Below are 20,527 nucleotides of genomic sequence, written 5' to 3'. Positions count from 1 at the left end.
TCTGCAACATTTCTTAAATTTTAGTTTAGGATCACATATAGCTAATCTGTTGGAGTTATCTGCAGCTAAGACGGTTTTCTATTGAAACCTACCGGTTGGGTCAAAACCTCAAGTGCGGTTTAGCCAAAAGATGGAAGGCACTCGTGATAAGAGCTGGCTTATAAATGTTTGATGATTATTTCGTAATTGAAGCCTACTAGTTGCATGGGTCAAAAACCTCAAGTGCGATTTATTCAAAAGATGAAAACCAGTCGTGATAAGAGTTGGCTTAGAAATGTTTGATGATTTTTTCGCAATTTTTTGGCAACCTACTGGACATCTTGGACCACCTACGCATATTTAGGATCACAAATACATGACAGAGTAAAAATTGACAATGGAAGCCAGACATTATGGATCACAAATAGGTGTCAGAAGGAAAATTGACAATGGAACCCAGATATGATGGTCTGTGCGTGCACTCAGTTATGTTTTTCAACTGATTCTGTGCTTGCGTGCAGCTAGTTTAGGCAATGAGTTGTGACTTCTTTTCTGATCATCTTCTTATATAGCCTAACAATTTTTATGTCCCAACCAATGATCAATGTCATGTTTTAGTGCTGGAAACAACCTTTAAATAAGGCTTCCTGGTGGTGCCTTTACAAATGTCCGGGGGTGTTATTACAAGATTTTATAATTGATCTTAAGGTACAATTTCTCAGGAACCGTGGCATGACCAGGTACTTGCTTGGATAACTTCAAAGTGAAAAAATGAAGTTATAACTTATCTTCAAACTTATATAAGTTACAACCGCGGTCTACAGTTGGTGCAGGCAAACTGTCTTCTGTCAAAGTAGCTTTACGCTCAGATTGTGGAGAAATTAAGCCTCTCGTTTAGCTATTTAGGCTATACGTAATTCGCGCCATGAAAATTTACGTGCATTGCATGGATGTGGAATTATGCAAAAATAGCATGACACTGTTAGCTATATTTCAGCCTCATCTACAAAAATAATACTCCATCAATAAACTTTCAGAACTGTACTACCAGGAACCAAAAGTAGAGTTTCCAAGTATGCATGGTCTAGAGGAGGGTTGGTTACATAGATTACTATAGATAGAAACATTTCTGAACCTCCCTTGACCTCATATTTCTCATATATATCTGTATCATGCAAACTTTGTTAATTGTTTCTCGATCATTTTCGCCGCTGATATCCGGCGAAAGATGGCCTTGGCGGCATAAAATTTAAATTAGCATTCACCTGGGGGGTTCTTCCACATTGTTTCTGCCATTTTCTTCTCCATTCAATTTGTGAGAAGAACAATGGCTCTCAACAAAAAAGTTGCTGTTGTTACTCTCAGCTCAATCCTCCTTGTAGGCTTGATTATTGGAGCAGTGGTGGGAACTGTTCAATACACAAACAAGAATAAAGAAGAGGCTCGAAAAACCAAAATTGCTGAATCGCAAAAGGCTGTAGAATCAGTTTGCGCGCCTACACAATACAAGGACACTTGTGTTCAAGTTCTGCGTCCTGCGGCATACAATACCACGGATCCCAAAGAGTTGGTTAAGGCCGGGTTTGAATATGCAGTGCAACATCTCCGGGACTCCATCGACAAATCAGTTATTTTACATGCAGCAGAGAAGGATCCGAAAACATCTGGTGCTTATAAAGTGTGCCAGAATGTTCTCCAGTCAGCTATTGATGATTTAAAGAGATCTTTTAGTAAAATGGATGATTTCAATATTGATTCAAATAATGTGGATGAATATCTTTTTGATCTCAAAGTATGGTTATCTGCTGCCAGTACAGTTCAAGGGACTTGTCTGGATGCTTTCCAGAAAACAAGTGGAGATGCAGGGGAAAAAATGAAGGCACTTTTGAGGCTATCTCGAGAGCTCACCATTAACGGTTTCAATATGATTGATCAATTATCACGTGAGTTGGCAGATCTTCAGGTAACCGGTACAAAGCCTACGCGAAAACTTTTACAGTTCCTGGGGCCTGGCCAATTTCCTGCTTGGGTGAAGGGTAACAACAAAGAACTCCTTAAAGGTGACAAGGCCAAACACATGGCTAACGTGATTGTGGCTCAAGATGGTTCGGGGAAAGTTAAAACTATTGATGAAGCTATAAAAATGATTCCTAGAGATAATCAGAACATGTTTATCATATACATTAAGGCTGGTGAATATAAAGAGATCGTTAGAATTGAAAAGTTCATGTCTAATGTAATGTTGGTTGGTGATGGCCCCAAAAAAACTAAGATCACCGGTGATAGATCTGAGAAGAAAGGTTTTCATACATTGGATTCTGCAACTGTTGGTAAGTCACAATTGCTCTATATATCAAAAACCGCAATTTGTTGCCAGATAAATAAATAAAATAAGCACATTGTCCATCTTTTTTGTTCTGTGATCTGACACTGTTCATCGAGAGGCAACTTGTAAGAGTGTAGTTTTTCAATTACCAGAATCGTCATTTAAGTCTGAACTCACTCTTGGTGTTTACATGTATACAGGAATAAGTGGATTTAACTTCATAGCAAAGGGCATTTCATTCGAGAACACAGCAGCTGCAGATGAAGGTCCAGCAGTGGCCCTTCACGTAGCAGCAGATAAATCAATATTCTACAACTGCCGTATGGATGGTAACCAAGACACTCTGTACACTCACGATTACCGCCAATTCTATCGTGACTGCACCATCACAGGCACTATTGATTTCATATTTGGAGACTCGGTCGTCGTCTTACAAAATTGCAAGTTAATTGCCAGAAAACCAGCCCTTGGCCAGGACAATGTAATGGTAGCCCAAGGTCGGGAGTTTGTTGATGACATTACAGCAATTGTAATACAAAACTGTACTATCACTGCAGAAGCTGATGTAGTTGGTAATCCTACGATCCAAACATTCTTGGGCCGCCCTTGGAAAACCTTCTCAAAAATGGTTATTATGGATTCTTTCATCGATTCTATTATTAATCCATTGGGATGGCAAATTTGGGAAGAGAAAAATCCGAATAATATGACAGCATACATTGTGGAATACAGAAACAAAGGCCCTGGTGCAAGTGTTTCTAAAAGGGTGAAATGGCCTAGTATTAAGACAATTACACCTGCTGAAGCTACCAGCTATGGTCCAACAGTTTTCCTCAAGGGGGATGACTGGATTCCTTCTACCGGTATTCCCTATAGCGTGCCTTCCACCACCACCACCACCGCTCCAGCGTCTTCCCCAGCAACCAGCAGCTGATAACAACTGTCTGAATGCTGTATCTTTATCCTTTGTACATAGGAAGATATGCCGCCATGTCGTAGGAAATTATTTTTTAATGCTGAATTGATGATAAAATTATGAAATGCTTTCTATGATTGGCCATTATAGTGCAAATTATGCGCGTCACTTAAGTTCATTAAATTTAGTTTAAATTTTTTGCACTACTACATTTTCCCTCTCGGCCAGCCAGTGATATTTATAAACAGAAACTATACTGAGAAAACAAAGACTAATACAGTGACTTATTTAAGTTTGCATATACATCTGGTCCTCAGTTTTCAAGTGCATGACTAATCTATTTATATACAAATTTTTCTTTCAAAATAGTTTCTCTATGAAGCAAAACAGAAGCAGAATTCGAGATCAAGTGGAAGAACAAGCTCTAGCTCCATATTCTTTAAACAAGGGCTTAACAAGCTAAGCTAAACTAGGCTAATCTACTGTAACTTCATGTTGCACAATGCAACAAAACTTAAAAAGTTCTGAGATGATGAAAGGGTCCCTTTGAATCGTCTTCCTCAAATAACCTAGATATGCAACGTTTCACGGAGATTATATCTGAGCAGAGGATAGTCTGAGATGCAGTTTTTGCTTCAGGAACATTGTGCTTCCTCAAATTTCTTTGCTGCCAAATGTCATAAATTGCACCAGCTACTTAAGCTATATAAGCTGGCTATCAAGGCTGTTTTCTGAAAAAGAATCCTTAAACTCTAAATTGAGTCCAATTTTCTAACAGTTCAAGTTTAAAAATTATAGGATGAATCGGCAGTGCTTTCGATAAAAAAAACCTAGAGGTTTCATCTATATATAATCATAATAGCAGTGCTTTCGACAGGGTATATGCATGTCTTCCTTGAACTCATTTAGTTAGAATGTTGAACTAGATTAAACTAGAGTTGAACTCAGAAATGTATAGATGAATGATTAGTAACTAATTTTGTATGATGATAAACAATCCATCTGTCCGATTAGTTAAAACAAGTTGTTATACTACATTATAACACAAGCCGGAACATGCCATCAACAAAAGAGAAACAATGAATGAAGGTCCTTTTTTACAGGGGAGAACTCGGGGTACCTGAAAACATAGGATTTAGTTTTCTTCTGAACGAAACAGAGGATAATTTAACACATTAATTTTCCCATAGGCCATGACAGAGCAAATTAAGGAGAAACGAAAGTATTTGTCGGTCTAGAATTAGAGATATTTTCTTAAAATAGGAAAAACTAACTGTAACCTTCAAAATTTATAACCGCACCTTCCATGTAAATGCTTAAACCTCACATTCTCTAACAACAGAATCAATGGTCTCTCTTATTGGCGTCTCCATCTCTTCCATTACCATTATATATATGAGCTTCCCTTCCATTTTGAACAAGAGACGGAAGGGGTATTTAAAGACATTCAATAAAGACATACCCCTAGCTCCGGGATATAAATAAAACAAAATTAGATTAGCCGCTCTTAATTAGTATTTGTTTCAAGCTTTAGTTAGGTAGTTCTTTTTTTGAATAAATAAACATGGGAACGGTGAATAAGATGACTGCTATAGGACTTAGTTGCGTAGTTCTGGTTGCAGTGGTGGTCGCTGTGGTCGTCGTAAGTAAAAACAATGGCGATGATAACAAAGGTTCTGGCGGAGAGGTACACACCTCTAACAAGGCTATAAATTCCTTATGTCAACCAACTGACTTTAAGGATGCCTGTGTCAAAAGTCTTTCCTCTTCTAACTCAGAGGATCCTAAAGTACTCATTAAGGCCGGCTTTGAGGCGTCCGAGAAGGAAATTACTGAAGTCATTTCCAAATCCAAAACTCTTCAAGATGCCGCCAAGGACTCGAGTACCAAAGATGCATATGGACTTTGTAAGCATTTGTTGGAAACCTCCATTGACGATTTTAAGAGATCAATGGACAAGGTTGGTAACCTTAACGCTGAAAATGTGAAAAAGTTTGTTGCGGATCTCAGGACATGGCTTAGCGGTGCGTTGAACTATCAAGTCACTTGCATTGATGCTTTCCAGAATACAACCGGTGATGCTGCAGATAAAATGAAGGATTTGTTAGGACCGTCTCATGAGTTATCGAGCAATGCCCTTGCCATGGTTAGCGAGCTCACAAAAATATTTGACTCGTTGTATAAATCTATTGGGCAACGTAGACTCGCTAGCGTAGATAATGAGATTCCTGACTGGATATCTGCACACCAAAGGCACCTCCTGCAAGCTGCTAGTGCACCAAATGCGGTAGTTGCTCAAGACGGGTCGGGACAGTTCAAGACCATAGGGGAGGCCATCAAGACGGTGCCAGTCGGTAATACCAAGCCCTTCGTTATCCAAGTGAAAGCTGGTGTTTATAACGAGATTGTTAATGTTCCAAGGAAAACAGACAATGTTGTCTTGGTTGGGGAAGGTGCAACCAAGACCAAAGTCACAGGGAACAAGAATTTCATCGACGGAGTCAAGACCTTTCAAACTGCAACATTCAGTGCGTTGTTAATTATTCAGCAAGAATTTTGTAAAGTGCAACATTTACAAAAGTTGTCAATAGTAACATTTTTTTTGGTACTGCAGGTGTGGATGGCGACATGTTCATGGCTAAAGACATTGGGTTTGAGAACTCAGCAGGAGCTGAAAAACATCAAGCCGTGGCACTTAGAGTATCCGGTGACAGGGCCGTATTCTTCCAATGCCAAATGGACGGTTATCAAGATACCCTTTACAATCACAACTACCGACAATATTACCGTGACTGCACAGTCACTGGTACCATTGACTTCATATTTGGTGACTCCGCTTCAGTTTTCCAGAATTGTAAAATGGTTGTGAGAAAGCCGATGGCTAACCAAGCGTGCATGGTGACAGCACAAGGTAGGGCCGAGGCTCGTTCAACCGGTGGAAATGTTATTCAGAATTGCACTATAACCGGGGAGGCAGGACTCACGCCTGCCACAAAGTCGTATTTGGGGCGTCCGTGGAAGGAATTCTCGAGAACCATCTTCATGCAATCGTCAATCGACAGCCTTATTGATCCTGAAGGATGGGCACCATGGCAAGGTGACTTTGGTCTCGCTACTTGCTATTTTGCTGAGTATCAGAATCGGGGTCCCGGATCCGACACCTCTAAGAGAGTGAATTGGAAAGGTATAGTGAAGAATATGAATGATGCAGATATTCAGCAGTTCACTGCCGCTAAGTTTATCCAAGGTGATCAATGGGTGCCAGGTACCAACGTCCCCATTGAGAACGGACTCATGAAAGTCTAAATTACAGATCATCCTGAAAATTTTCATACGTTTTTTCTCCGTAGTCTCCTACGTATATATGTATTGTATCATTGTATGTAAGTTCCCTGATTGTGTTATTTTTGCTGCATGTTTTTGTGCAGCTCAAATTTGCTTGTTATATATATAAACCGTTTTTACACCATTTAACCTAGGCAATTAGATACATTCCGGCATTCCTCACTACAAGTTTACTGCTCTGAGTGACCTACTTTAGTTGTTTGGATGCGGTCGGTCACCTAGTTGATGTTTAAGATCGATTAAAAAAATTCGGGTTCGAGCTCGAACTCGAATTCGACCAAACTTTTAATTTCAAACTCGACTCTCGGTTCGTAAAGGGTTCGATAGGTTCGACTTCGGCTCGAACGCTCTAATAGATTTCACCAAATATTAACAAAAACTTGAAATATTATAGGCTCTGCTCGAGTTTGATTCGATTAAATATATAAAAAATAAATAAAATAATTAATATTTATATATAAATATATTTATAATTATAATTTCACTGTATAAATGTCAGGTCTTTTGCCCTCTTTCAAGTTCCAGCTCGGTTCCGATTTTGATTCCAAATACCACAAGTGATTAAACGAATCCTTAATTTATGTGACAAGTGTTAATATTAATCGAGAGATAAGGTTGCCAGTAAATCTGGAATATGGCAACAAGTGTGAGTTTACATTAAGAATTAAGAAGGAAAATGCTTATTCGGCATATTTAAGTCCCATGTGAAGAAAATTATGGGCCAATGTGTTGTTCCGCTTATTTTATATACTTTTATATATCATTGTATATCACTTTATATCTAAAACACACTTATCTGTGCACACACCTAATTTTTGAGAAAACAGTCTCTTTATTTTTTGGAATGATGGTAAGGTTCCCTACAATATACCCTTCCTTCCCAGACATTAGATACTGCATAGGCGATACCGGATACGATTGATTGATTGATTGCTATATATTTAAAGTAAAAAACATAAATAAGAGAGACTCGATAAGACTCGCAAACATTACGAGTCGAGTAATTTGAGACTAGAAATCGCCTCGGTAAATAATTCAAAAAGCTCGAATTTGAACTCGACCCAGTAGTTCGAGCTCGGCTCAATTGTTAGTAGTTCGAACTCAACTCGATTATTATCGTGACGAATTTAAACATTTTACGAGTTGAGTTCGAGTAGCTAGATTAAACTCTTTGACAACCCTATTTCCCGCCATATACAATCTATACGATCCAGATTCATACACGTGACTAGATATGTACACCACTTTCAGTTGTTTATTGATATTATTTTTCTCAGTCGCTCGTTATTGCAAATTTAGCCATTTTTATCCGATAATCAAGATCAATACATCAAATAACTTGGCAACTATTCAAATTTATCTTCAATATTGTCAATTAATTACTACTTTCGTATTATTTGTGGACTTAAACATAAAATATGTTTACAGACCAAAAAATACATAAATTATGTTTTAATTTTTAGTAGTACATGTGATGACACATTGAATAAGACGTTTAAGGGAATTATTCATTCAAAGCAAGTCTAAGCATTAACGTACGCGGCTTATTCTACAAAACTTGACGTAAACAGAAGAAGTAATGTTTATTTTTGGAAAATGTTAGATACCTAAATTTTTCCTCAAATTTGATGGGTCACGTGAATAGTTGACAACATTTCTAATAACGGGTTTTCTAATGTGTGTCCAAGTGCACACAATAAGCACTAACTCTCGTGAGTTTGGGGCATTTTGATTGGTCATCTAATCATAAATATTGATGGACCCCCTACATTTACAACAACTCCACCAATCAAAATGCACCAAACTCATAGGAGTTAGTATTTATTGTGTGCCCTTGGGGGCACACATTAGAAAGACCGTTCTAATAATAATATGCACCCAACGTTCATTTATATGCGCACACAAATCAAAATCAGACATGGGTTAACCACTTCATTTTGGTAAAAAAATTGAGAAATATATTTAGAATATTTAATCCTTTTAAGTACATATAATATCATTTATTGCATATGTGTTAACACTACAAAAAAATAAGGCTAAATTAAACTGCACAAATTCAACCGGCCTAAATTCGACCGATTCCGGTTGATTTATTGGGCACGACTAAATACAACCACCCACGGTCGAATTTAGTAATAAATGCGACCTGATTTTTTGTGCGGTTGAATTTATCTCCAGCAAAAAATGGAGGGAATTTTCCCGCCAACTGAATTATTTTGCGCTCCTAAATTCAACCGCTAGCGGTCGAATCTAGCCTTACCAAATGGCGGGATTTTTTCCCGCTCTTTTTGTTTAAATTTACTGAAATGACAAAAATGATTTCAATCGAAATCAGTTGAAATAATTAAAGTGATTGCAAGCGGTTGTATTTAGTAAATGAAAAGAAATAAAAAATACTTAAAATTTTAAATAATATTATATATTATAAATATATATATATATTTATATACAAGAATAACATTCATCACATGCACAAATATTTATGATGGCGAAAAAAATATACATTATGGGATGATTTTGCTTTTTTTGTGTTTGATAATATTTTAAAATTTAAATATTTGTTTAACATATTTCAAAAATTACAAAAAATAATTTTAAAAAAATCGGAACACCAATTCTGGAATAAACACTCGTTAGCTGTATTAGTAAAACTAAAGCTTGACTGTTAAAATGGCAAAACAAATGAAATTATTTTGATGTGAAATTTTGGTTATATCAGTAATATATATCTATTGACATCCATATGTTGGATCATTGAAAAATAATTTAAAAAAAAAAAACGAAACAACAATCCAGGAATAAACACTAGTTAGCTGTATTGGTCAAACTGAAAATTGACTGTTAAAATGGTAAAACAAATAAAATTATATTGATATGAAATTTTGGTTATATCACTAATATATATATCTATTGACTTCCATATGGTTGAATCGTTGAATTTTTTTTTAAAAAAATCGAAACACCAATTCAGGATTAAACAGTAGTTAGTTGTACTAGTCAAACTGAAGCTTGACTATTAAAATGGCAAAACAAATAAAATTATTTTGATATGAAATTTTGGGTATATCACTAATATAAATCTATTGACATCCATACGGTTGGATCGTTGAAATTTGGTATTAAAAAAATCGAAACACCAATTCAGGAATAAACAGTAGTTAGCCGTACTAGTCAAACTAAAACTTGACTGTTAAAATGACAAATCAAATAAAATTATTTTTATATGAAACTTTGGTTATGTCACTAATATATATATATATATATATATATCTACTGACATCCATACGGTTGGATCATTGAAAAATATTTTTAAAAAAATCGAAACACCAATTCAGGATTAAACTTTAGTTAGTTGTACTAGTCAAACTGAAGCTTGACTATTAAAATGACAAACCAAATAAAATTATTTTAATATAAAATTTTGGTTATATAAATAATATATATAAATCTATTGACATCCATACGGTTGGATCATTGAAAATATTTTTTAAAAAATAAAAACAGCAATTCACGAATAAACACTAGTTAACTGTACTAGTCAAACTGAAGCTTGACAGTTCAAATGACAAACCAAATAAAATTATTTTAAAATGAAACTTTGGGTATGTTACTAATATATATATCTATTGACATCCATATGGTTGGATCATTGAAAAATATTTTAAAAAAAATTAAAATATCAATTCATGATTTAACACTAGTTAGTTGGTACAAGTCAAACTGAAACTTGACTGTTAAAATGACAAACCAAATAAAATTATTTTTATACGAAAATTTGGTTATGTCACTAATATATATATATATATATATATCTACTGACCTTCATACGGTTGGATCGTTGAAAAATATTTTAAAAAAAATCGAAACACCAATTCAGGATTAAACTCTAGTTAGTTGTACTAGTCAAACTGAAGCTTGACTATTAAAATGGCAAACCAAATAAAATTATTTTGATATAAATTTTTTGGTTATATCACTAATATATATATCTATTGACATCCATATGGTTGGATCGTTGAAAAATATTTTTTAAAAAATAAAAACACCAATTCACGAATAAACTCTAGTTAACTTTACTAGTCAAACTGAAGCTTGACAGTTCAAATGGCAAACCAAATAAAATTATTTTGATATGAAACTTTGGGTATGCCACTAATATATATATATATATATTGACATCCATACGGTTGGATCGTTGAAAAATATTTTTAAAAAAAATTAAAACATCAATTCATGATTTAACACTAGTTAGCTGTACTAGTCAAACTGAAGCTTGACTGTTAAAATGACATACCAAATAAATTTATTTTTATATGAAACTTTGGTTATGTCACTAATATATATATCTACTGACATCCATATGGTTGGATCGTGAAAAAATATTTTTAAAAAATTGAAACACCAATTCAGGAATAAACACTAGTTAGCTGTACTAGTCAAACTAAAACTTGATTGTTAAAATGACAAACCAAATAAAATTATTTATATATTAAAATTTGCTTATATTAAGTAATATTAAATAATATACTACTGTTTATTAATAAGCGAAACTATATTTTATTCGGTATTTAAAGAATCAAAGTACGAAAATAAGGACTTGGGATTTAAATCACATTTTTTATCAAATTCATTTTTTATAAGAAATAATTTAATATAAAATATTAATATTTAAATTTTGATTCCTGTTTGGGACGGGGTTATGGGATTATGAGATTCAATTCTACGTAAATTATAAATTTGAATTTTAAAAATAAATTACGAAAATATACTTTATAGTTGTCTTAAAATGCGTGTCAAGTATGTGAAAAAACTTTAAAGAAATAAGGGGGACGGAGATAGTAGTTTATTTCGCGTAAAATTAAATGTTATAAATAACTGTGTAATAAATTTAATTTTATTTGTTACTTTCCAAAAAATTGAAAAGTTATGTAATAATTATAAAAATATGTAAAAACTATAAATTCAGCATGTCTAATATGAATTTATAATTTAACACTCCTAAGTTCGACCAATGATAGTAAAATTTAGTCCCGCGTCAGCGATCCACGTGAATTAGATCTTGTTAGTCCCTTGACAATATGACAAGAATTACAGAAGGAGAGTTGAATGGAATTCTTGAAACTTTTTCTTTAAATAAGAATATTCTAACTCAAATATATATAAGTGTGAATTGATTAACACAATGTGGAATAGTTACTTAAATGAATCAAAACACAAGTAATTAAAAACAAGAGTCTTTAAAAACTTTCTGGTGGATTTGAATGATTCCACCAAAGATATATATTATATATCAAGAGAACCCTGTGTGCAAAATTCTCACAGCTGCTTACAACAATTGAACAACTAAGAATACAGAGAAATTCTAAGGATTCTGCTTACAAATGTTTCTCTGCTTGTTTCTCAGATTCGATAGATCCTTAGTTGCTACTTCATGGTTTATATATCACCAAGATTACAAAGTAATGAAACAGGATAATAAAACAAAACTATCTAGTCTATTACAATGCTACTTCATTACTCTATTCCAGCATTTTTGAATATCTTCATAATAACATGGAAATGGCAATGCTTCTTTGTTCTCGAAAACCCAGTTGAATAGGCTATCACATTCCATTTGCATTCACTCGATTCATGTGGTTGTGTTGTCACTGTCAACAGATATTTGAATTCTTTATCCGTCGGGTTATTGATCATCCGTCGAGTTATTGATCATCCGTCGGGTTGTTGATCATCCGTTGAACTCATTGTTTGTTCATCCGTCGGGTAGCAATTAGGCACTTGACTTCATTTCACTTATGCAAAATTACAAGACATCATCTATGTACAATTAATAAAACTATTCTGCATATCTAACTAAAGTCATTATGACTTAAGTACTACTACATATTCTAAACAATGTGTATGCAGAAATGTGCTACAAACTTATTGTTACATAAGCTACTCACTCGATGGATAATAAGTCATCATCCGTCGTGACTATATTGAGTCATCCGTCGGGACTATAAACCTTATCCGTCGAGTGCTACATTATTTCACTAAGTAAAATCTACCAAAATGTTTTGTTCATGAAATCATCAAGTACACAACATATACACAACATATCTAATGCACCACATTTAATCCCACAAACATAATCCAACGGTGTAATTTTAACATGCACTTTAGTTTACTACTTTCAGAAACACCATCTGCCCTTTATCCCTTATCCACCCATCTCCAACAAATCACCTCATCCCCTGCTTCTTTTCAGGACAAACCTCTCCCCTGCTTTCTTCTCAGTTTCTTTTTATTTTTCTGGAAATTCATCATTCCAGTCATCCAACCACTCAGAGTAGTTTCCACCATTACGGGAACAGTGTGCAGCATTAGTTGTCTGAAACTTATATGACATATGAGCTCTTCTTAAGTTGTAAGCGCTAGACCCATTTGTGTTTTCTTCTGCAGTTGCAAGGGTTGGCGAGTCTGTAGCTGCAAGGGCAAAATAAATGTAACACACTCAGCTCCACTTTCTTATGCTTATGATTATGCTTAATCTTCTTAGGCTTAGTGTACGTATTTTTCTTCCTCTTCTTTCCACTGCCACGTAAGCGGAGGACAAGGTGAAGAGAGGACTCCTTCTGGATGTTGTAGTCCGCTTGGGTTTTGCCGTCTACCAGCTGCTTTCCGGCAAAGATGAGATGTTGTTGGACTGGTGGAATGCCTTCCTTATCTTGGATCTTGGATTTGACATTGTTTATTTTGTTGGAGGATTCCATCTTCAGAGTGATGGTCTTGTCGGTTAGGGATTTTACGAAGATCTGCATCATTGTGAGGTGCCGAGACTCGGAGGAAATATGACTGAGTCGCATAAAGGAGTGTAATGAGTTACACCTGGCTGCGGAAAATAATGAGACAGAAAAATAATGAGAGAGAGAGAGGTGGAACGGGAAGTAGGCGGTGAAGAAATTCCGGGTGTTGGCCGGAATGTAAAGACGTAGGACCAAAAAAATTAATTTTGATTTTTATTAAAAATTAATATTAGGGTTTTTTATTATTTTTTTTTAAAATTGGTGTTTGCTATTTCGACCGAATGCGGTTGAATTTAGAATCATATTTTTGACTATAAATGGTTGAATTTAAATTTTAGCCGGGCGTTTTAAATTTTTCAAAAAATTCAAAATTTTGGGGGGATTTTCAAATTTCAAGTGAAAATTTAATTCGACTGCTTCCGGTAGAAATTAGCCGGTCAAAATTCGACCACTTCCGGTTGAAATTACACTAAATTCAACCGACCTACTAAATATCACTCCCATATGTACTACCGGTGCAAAAACCAGTCACATTTAGCTAAATACAACCGCCAGTGGTCGAATTTAACTAAATGCATCCAGATTTGAATTGGTCGTATTTAGCCATTTTTCTAGTAGTGTAATTTTATATTTGTTTATTTATTTAATACAACGATGTGGTAGATATTTGATTTTTTTTTTTGTCAGGAGTGAATTTAATTTCTAGTAATCCAAATCCAGAATAAGGGAGTTCTTTCATTAAAAGATACTAAAGTCAAAAACAGAGGTAGATGTAAATGTAAATGGTGCTGGACATACCCTATGTGAGATTCTACATGTCTGTTATATCATAAGTAATTTTTACAGTGATAATTATGTAATGGTCCTTAGATCTCAAGTCATTATATTTCTATACGAGAATTAATATACATTGATTCCCTTAAAAGTTATCCTTGACCGGGTAATGATAAAAATCGACATTGGGTATATTATGAATCGTATGAGAAATATGAATGATCTAGATGAGATTTAACCCTCCTATTTTAGAAGTGATATTATTATCCTCTTGTGTGAGCTAGACTATAAAATACGCGGTGACGCTCAAATGTTGATTTGATATGATAGTCTACTCATTGTTCAAGGAAACTTGGATTAAACTATGATGATGATGACACATTACATGCCTCTAGTTTAATCTATAATATTTGGTTAAAGGAATTATATTACATTGTACATTATTCACGAAAGGTTTAATCGATCACCGATTCAATTATTATTACCTGAGTAGCAATGATGTATTACTAGATGCCGTTTATTGTTTACGATTTTAAATTAGATTTAAAATTCGCTGCCAACGTAATAATAACCTATAGGGTCACACACACAGAATGCTTGAAGGATTATTTAATTTAAAATGGATTTAAATTAAATTAAAGTAGTGCGAATTATTTGTAATATTAACTAAGTATGACTTAATTAATTAGATAAATCATGATATTCGAATTTACTAATATCAATTTTGAAATTCAGTTGTTAAATAATTAAGTGTGACTTAATTATAATACAAATATGATTTTTGAATTAATAATAACTTCTAATTAGTTAAGAGTTGTAATTCTTTTTCTACTCTCTATATAATATCTCTTGTGTGGCTGATTTTGTGTGCAAGACTTTTACTAAAAGCCTAGCCACCAAGAGAGAAGATGGAGAGAGGAAGAAGAAACGAGTTTGTGTTAGTACACATCTAATACTTGGGTTCAAGCATTCAAGTTGATACCGACAGAGCGTAGATCGCGAGAGCGGGATGCGTGGTGATTGAACAATCTTTGGATCTCCATTATTCAACCAATTTGTAAAGCGTCTTAAGGTAAATAATCTGATCTACGAATTAAATATTTATTTTTCGCACGGATCCTGTGGTGGGTTTCGAAAATTCTGGTTTTTCACGTTTTCAATTATTATTTTCGTTGCGTTTATGTGCTCGAAACCCTTCAGTTTCATACTTTTTAATCAAGATTTTATTTTTTTCTTTTCAAATACAAGTTTATTTTATTTTTGTTTTATTTTCTTAATTATAATTCTCATACTAATCAAATTTTAAAATATGAAATGATAATTCTCAGTTGAACAATTAATTTATAAGTAAGTTATATTAAAATAAATACGAGATTCTCTTATATATTTTTTTACATAATTTGTGTATAAAGATTTTTGTTACTTTTCTTATATTAGTTTGAAATATTTTCATATATGCGTGTATTAATATTAATTGACAATAATTTTATGAAATACATAGATTCCATAACATATCAAATACAAAAATTTAAATTATTTTTCTTAAAAAATATTCAAATATCAAATACCATAAAATTATTTAATATTCAAATAGAAAATACCATAAATTATTTAAATATCAAATACTATAACATAATTTTCTTTATAATATTAAATTTTTTGAATAGTTTTTTTTTATTTCTTAAGACTAGATTTTCTTAAGATTTTTTTTGGATTTTGCTAATGTTGTTAATTTTTCTGAACAAATATTCAAATAGATAATACCATAAAATTATTTAAATATTAAGGTCCAACTAGGTATTTGTATCCCCGTTCTCTTCGAGGACCAACAACTGACACCAGGGAAGCTGCTACACGAACACTACTGATACTTAGCAGATCATTAAAAAATTAAACAACGGACTAGACTAGAAACTGACACCCAGAGTAAAATAACAGACTTATAACCAAACAATCACTACAACCATGACAACAATGCCTTGACAAGTCTAGAAAATGATCATCCTCATTTTCCTCTGAATCCACCAGAATCTCTTGTTCAAACACCATATCTTGCATTTGTGGAGCATCGTGCTAAGCACCAAGAGGCTGAAGCACAATATTTTGCATAAAAGCATCTGCCAAAACTCCAGCGCCATCATCGATTATGTCTTCAAAAACCTTCAGCTCTTCTTGCACCATGGGAGCTTCCAAGAACTAAGGAGTTTGAGGACCCAACCCCATGTCCCAGTTCATAAGTTCAACCATCTGAACTATTGGCTCAAAGAAAAATTAGAGTTTGCAGAATTTGAAAGAGAACATGAAATGTGTTATGCCCGAAAATTGGTATAAACAATATTTAGATTAAGATTGATAAAATAGGCAAAATTGAAGAAGAAACGCCTAAAATTGAGGAACATATAAGATTACCTTTCCATAAAAAGGGAAGAGGGTGCGCCCTATGTGTAATCAGGACGCGTCCTATGGTGAAAATGGTTGATGGACAGTTGTAGTTGTCCATGCATGGGAGGCGCGCCCTCAAACGTAGTGAGGAGGCGCGCCCAATTACTCAAGAAAGGGTGAGGAATTCCTTGAATTCTTTCCTATGGTGAGCCTTAGGGCGCGCCTTGAATGAGTAGGGAAACTTTGGGGAGACTTCAACATGATTACTTGGTCAGGTTTTTTGGAAGATTCGTGGAAGATGGAGATTATTGGACTAACCTATTTGATGCAGGTACTCTATCGAAGAACTCCTTCCTGTAGCATATCTACAGGAAAGGTGGTGTTCGTGGTCAGAGACCTCCAGGGGTATGCCTGATGATTGAAGACCTCCTCCTGTAGTCAATGGGTGTCCTCATTGGGGATGTGGGGTGAAATCTGGTGTGTATTTTGGGAGCTCTGTCTCTGTAGTCAACGGGTGTCCTCGTTGGGAGACTTTGGAGTATCCTGCACTTTGCACCCAAAAGCTTGGGATCACTTGTCCTGTAATCTGGTAGGGGCTCCTTATCGGGGGACAAGGATGCGTCCAACATTTGGGGTGAACCATGGTTATACCTGTGTCCACAGATTAGAGAAAAAACTGGTAGCGGAGGGTTATCCTTGGCCAGAGAGATGCCTTATCCGTGAAGTCTCAAAGCCGCGGACGAGCCTTGGGCCTTTGTGGTTGGGCCTCATCGGCGAACAATCCTAAAGCTAGTAGAAGACGGTTTTCAGTGGGTTTCCTACTGGGCCTCGGGACAAGAAATCTAAGCCCGCTAGGTTTCTTGTTCCCCAAGAACTACGTTGGCTTGATCCCCTATAAATAGGGGTACGTAGGCAAATTATAAGGGGTTAGAAGCGAGAGCGCAAAGGAGCCACCACTAACCCTAAGCAATCTCAGCCACCAGTAATCACCACCACCAAACACTGTACATCTTTTCCGATGAATACTGTTCATCGGATCCACTGATTACTGTTCACATTTCCGACGAAGAACCGTCATCACAGATCTTGTTTCCGGCTACAAACATCAGACTTTGTTGCTCCCAAATTCCCCCGTCAACAAAATGCTAATTAGAGGGAATCTATTTTGTTCAAAGAAAGATTTTTATTTTTTACCATTAAATTAACCGTTACTCTGGAAAAAAATAGTTAGTTACATATTGATACATGTTGACCAACCAATACCAATACTTGTTCTCGTACCAGTACGCCCATTTATCTAGAGTTTACACCTCTTATTGAACATAAGGACACTCTTTTACTTCCCTCCGTAAAGCTTTATTAATAGTAGAACACTTAGTTAGATCGTGAAAACCTACTTGAATCTTCAGTACTAATTAAACCACAATACAATAAAACACCGCTGTGTATTTCACAAAGAACTTGAACCCCCAGTAGAAAATAACACATATTGTGCCACCAACAAACCATGTGATACATTGACCAGTAATTATCTTTCCAACCAAATTTCAACGATCATATCTTCAAACGAATATTTTAGCGAGCTATCTATCTCTCCATGATCTATCATCCAATATTTCCTGCACGGTTGCAGGCTTGTCAAAAAAAAATCAACACTTAAACTTATAAGATCGTAAGTGATTGCTGTAAGAGGAAAGTAACACCACGATTTCAAAAATCTTTCCATGTTAAAGATTAGGACTTTTATTAATTACCCACTTCAGCCAGACTTTAGAAAGAGATGATAACATAAACAACAGACTAGAGTTCGTTCTCAATAACCGTCAGAGATAACTAATAACGTTCTTCAACATGTAGTAAGTGCTCTGTATCTGTTTTGGCTGCATAGAAAGAACCCAACAGGAGAACAATGTCTTTTATTTAAAAGAATGCAGTGGGGAATCCAACATAAGCTACATATCTATGATTAAAATGCTACAAAACATTTAGCAAAAAAAAGCTACAAAACATGATTTCGACATTGTTTTATAATCATTATATACACACAATACGGTGGATGTTTTTTTTGTACGGTCTTTCTAATATGTGCCCAAGGGCACACATTAGTCACTAACTCCAATAAAAATGGGCTCTTTTTATTGGTGAAATTGATGTGAATGCAGGGGGGCCATTAACATTTATTATTCAACCACCAATAAGAAGAGCCCATTATATGGGAGTTAGTGACTATTGTGTGCCCTTGGGGACACCATAGAAAATCCCTTTTTCAAAATGGTAACCACAAGGTCTGATATGATCCCCTTGTATTTCATATGATAGGCTTGGTGTTGCATACATTTTTCGATTTAGTAGAGTGTTCTATAAAAAAATATACTCTCTTGCATTTGAAGATGCTTTTGGGACTCTACCAGGGTCTTAATATCAGCCTGTTGACTTTGTACCAGAGCTGTGAGTTGAGAGACTTGAGATGTTAATGCATCATTTGTTGACTATAGAATGGAGACTTGAGTTTGAAGAGCTTGGATTTGCAGGTTTGTTGAAGTTGACAGTTGTGGTTGGGATCTTGAGGAGACAGAAGCATCAAATATAGCTTGTACTGATTCCTTGATGCCCTCCAATAAAAGAGCTGAAGGTTCATACCTATCATGATGTAGTTGATTTAGTTTGAGCTTTGTGTCATTGGTACTTGTGATATTATTCTGGACAACTTCATGCAGAGCTATGAATGATTGTTTGAGATTCTTGATGCTTTGCTCCATACTGGTCATATCAAACCTGGCCATTTGATAACCAAATTTCCGAAACTTATTTTTGATCTCCAGATTTTAAAAGACTTTTTTCAATCTCTGTTGAATACCATCAGATTTTAAAGGATTTCTTAGAATCCAAATTGAATACCCTGAGATTTTCAAAATCCAAAAAAAGTCTTTAAAATCCCAATCGAATACACCCCTATTAGTTGTCAATCAATTCTTTCCAAATTATAAAATCTTAATTGATTAGAGATTGATTCAGGTCATTACGGTTTCCATAATTACGAAATACATCATGTATATGAATATTGTATACAAATCAATTGTCATCCATATTTTAACCTATTCACTAATATGCCATTATGAATTATATTTAATTAATTAGTTAATAAGTAATTAATCAATGGTCTAGATTTTGTGTCTTCGGTCTCTTGATTACAAGGTCTCCTAGAACCTTACTTTATATATATATATGAAAGAGTTGTATGTTAGATCTTAGACCACCAACTACACTACACATGTCAATATTATCCCTGTACTGCAATATCATATTTTGTATTGAATTATAATATCAAACAATATTATAAGTTAAAGACACATATGTACAACATTATACACTGCAATGTTCTAAAAGCTTCTAATATTTGTTATGCCCTCCAAACCTGGGGCAGAAGTTTGGCATTTACAACACACAAACACAATATATAAACCTTTATATAAAATATTATATGCATTGACCCATTATTTACACAACCACGGATCGCAACAGGTTAAAGTATGAAAATAAGCCACTACCTTAACTTTTATTACATCGTACCAAATCCCAACTAGTTCAACGTACAATTGATAATAATATCGTTCTTACAATCTTGCATAACTCATCTATAATATAAAGCTCCAGCTAGCTCGATCCAACTTAGCATGGAATTCTAGCTCGCACGCTGGACTGGGAATCCTCATTACCAACAATTTTCTTTTCAACTGTTGAAAACATAAAAACATTTGCAAGAGTGAGCTAACTAGCTCAGCAAGTCATAATAGCAATAACGGAGGTTAAACAATAACCAATTGAAATGATTCAGAAGAATCAAGTTTCTAAATAAGCAATATTTGGAATTGAATATTCACTTTTTATTTTAAAAACCAAGGTTAGGCTGCTGATCAGTCACGCACTAACCCCGAGCAAGGCTCCCGGCTTTGCTTTATATACTGGATCCAAGGCACGCATTGGCCTATTATGACCACGAATCTGGTCCACATTTAT

The 20,527-nt window shown here is 34.7% G+C and overlaps 2 protein-coding genes across 2 annotated transcripts; both read left to right on the top strand.

The window, feature by feature from the left end:
* The first annotated feature begins 1,097 nt into the window (after nucleotides 1-1,097).
* Nucleotides 1,098-3,353, top strand: LOC141683152 (pectinesterase/pectinesterase inhibitor-like). Its single transcript, XM_074487840.1, has 2 exons — nucleotides 1,098-2,309; nucleotides 2,506-3,353. Exons 1-2 carry the CDS (start codon nucleotides 1,307-1,309, stop codon nucleotides 3,237-3,239), a joined length of 1,737 nt encoding a protein of 578 aa, XP_074343941.1. The 5' UTR covers nucleotides 1,098-1,306; the 3' UTR covers nucleotides 3,240-3,353.
* Nucleotides 3,354-4,638: 1,285 nt separating this feature from the next.
* On the top strand, nucleotides 4,639-6,690 carry LOC141684725 (pectinesterase-like). The gene is made up of 2 exons (XM_074489827.1): nucleotides 4,639-5,749; nucleotides 5,836-6,690. The coding sequence occupies exons 1-2, from the start codon at nucleotides 4,786-4,788 to the stop codon at nucleotides 6,525-6,527; spliced, it is 1,656 nt and encodes a 551-aa protein (XP_074345928.1). The 5' UTR covers nucleotides 4,639-4,785; the 3' UTR covers nucleotides 6,528-6,690.
* The last annotated feature ends 13,837 nt before the right edge of the window (nucleotides 6,691-20,527 follow it).

Source organism: Apium graveolens, chromosome 9 (assembly GCF_009905375.1).
Source record: "Apium graveolens cultivar Ventura chromosome 9, ASM990537v1, whole genome shotgun sequence".
NCBI classification, from domain to species: Eukaryota; Viridiplantae; Streptophyta; class Magnoliopsida; order Apiales; family Apiaceae; genus Apium; species Apium graveolens.
This window is presented reverse-complemented; position numbering and strand designations above follow the sequence as displayed.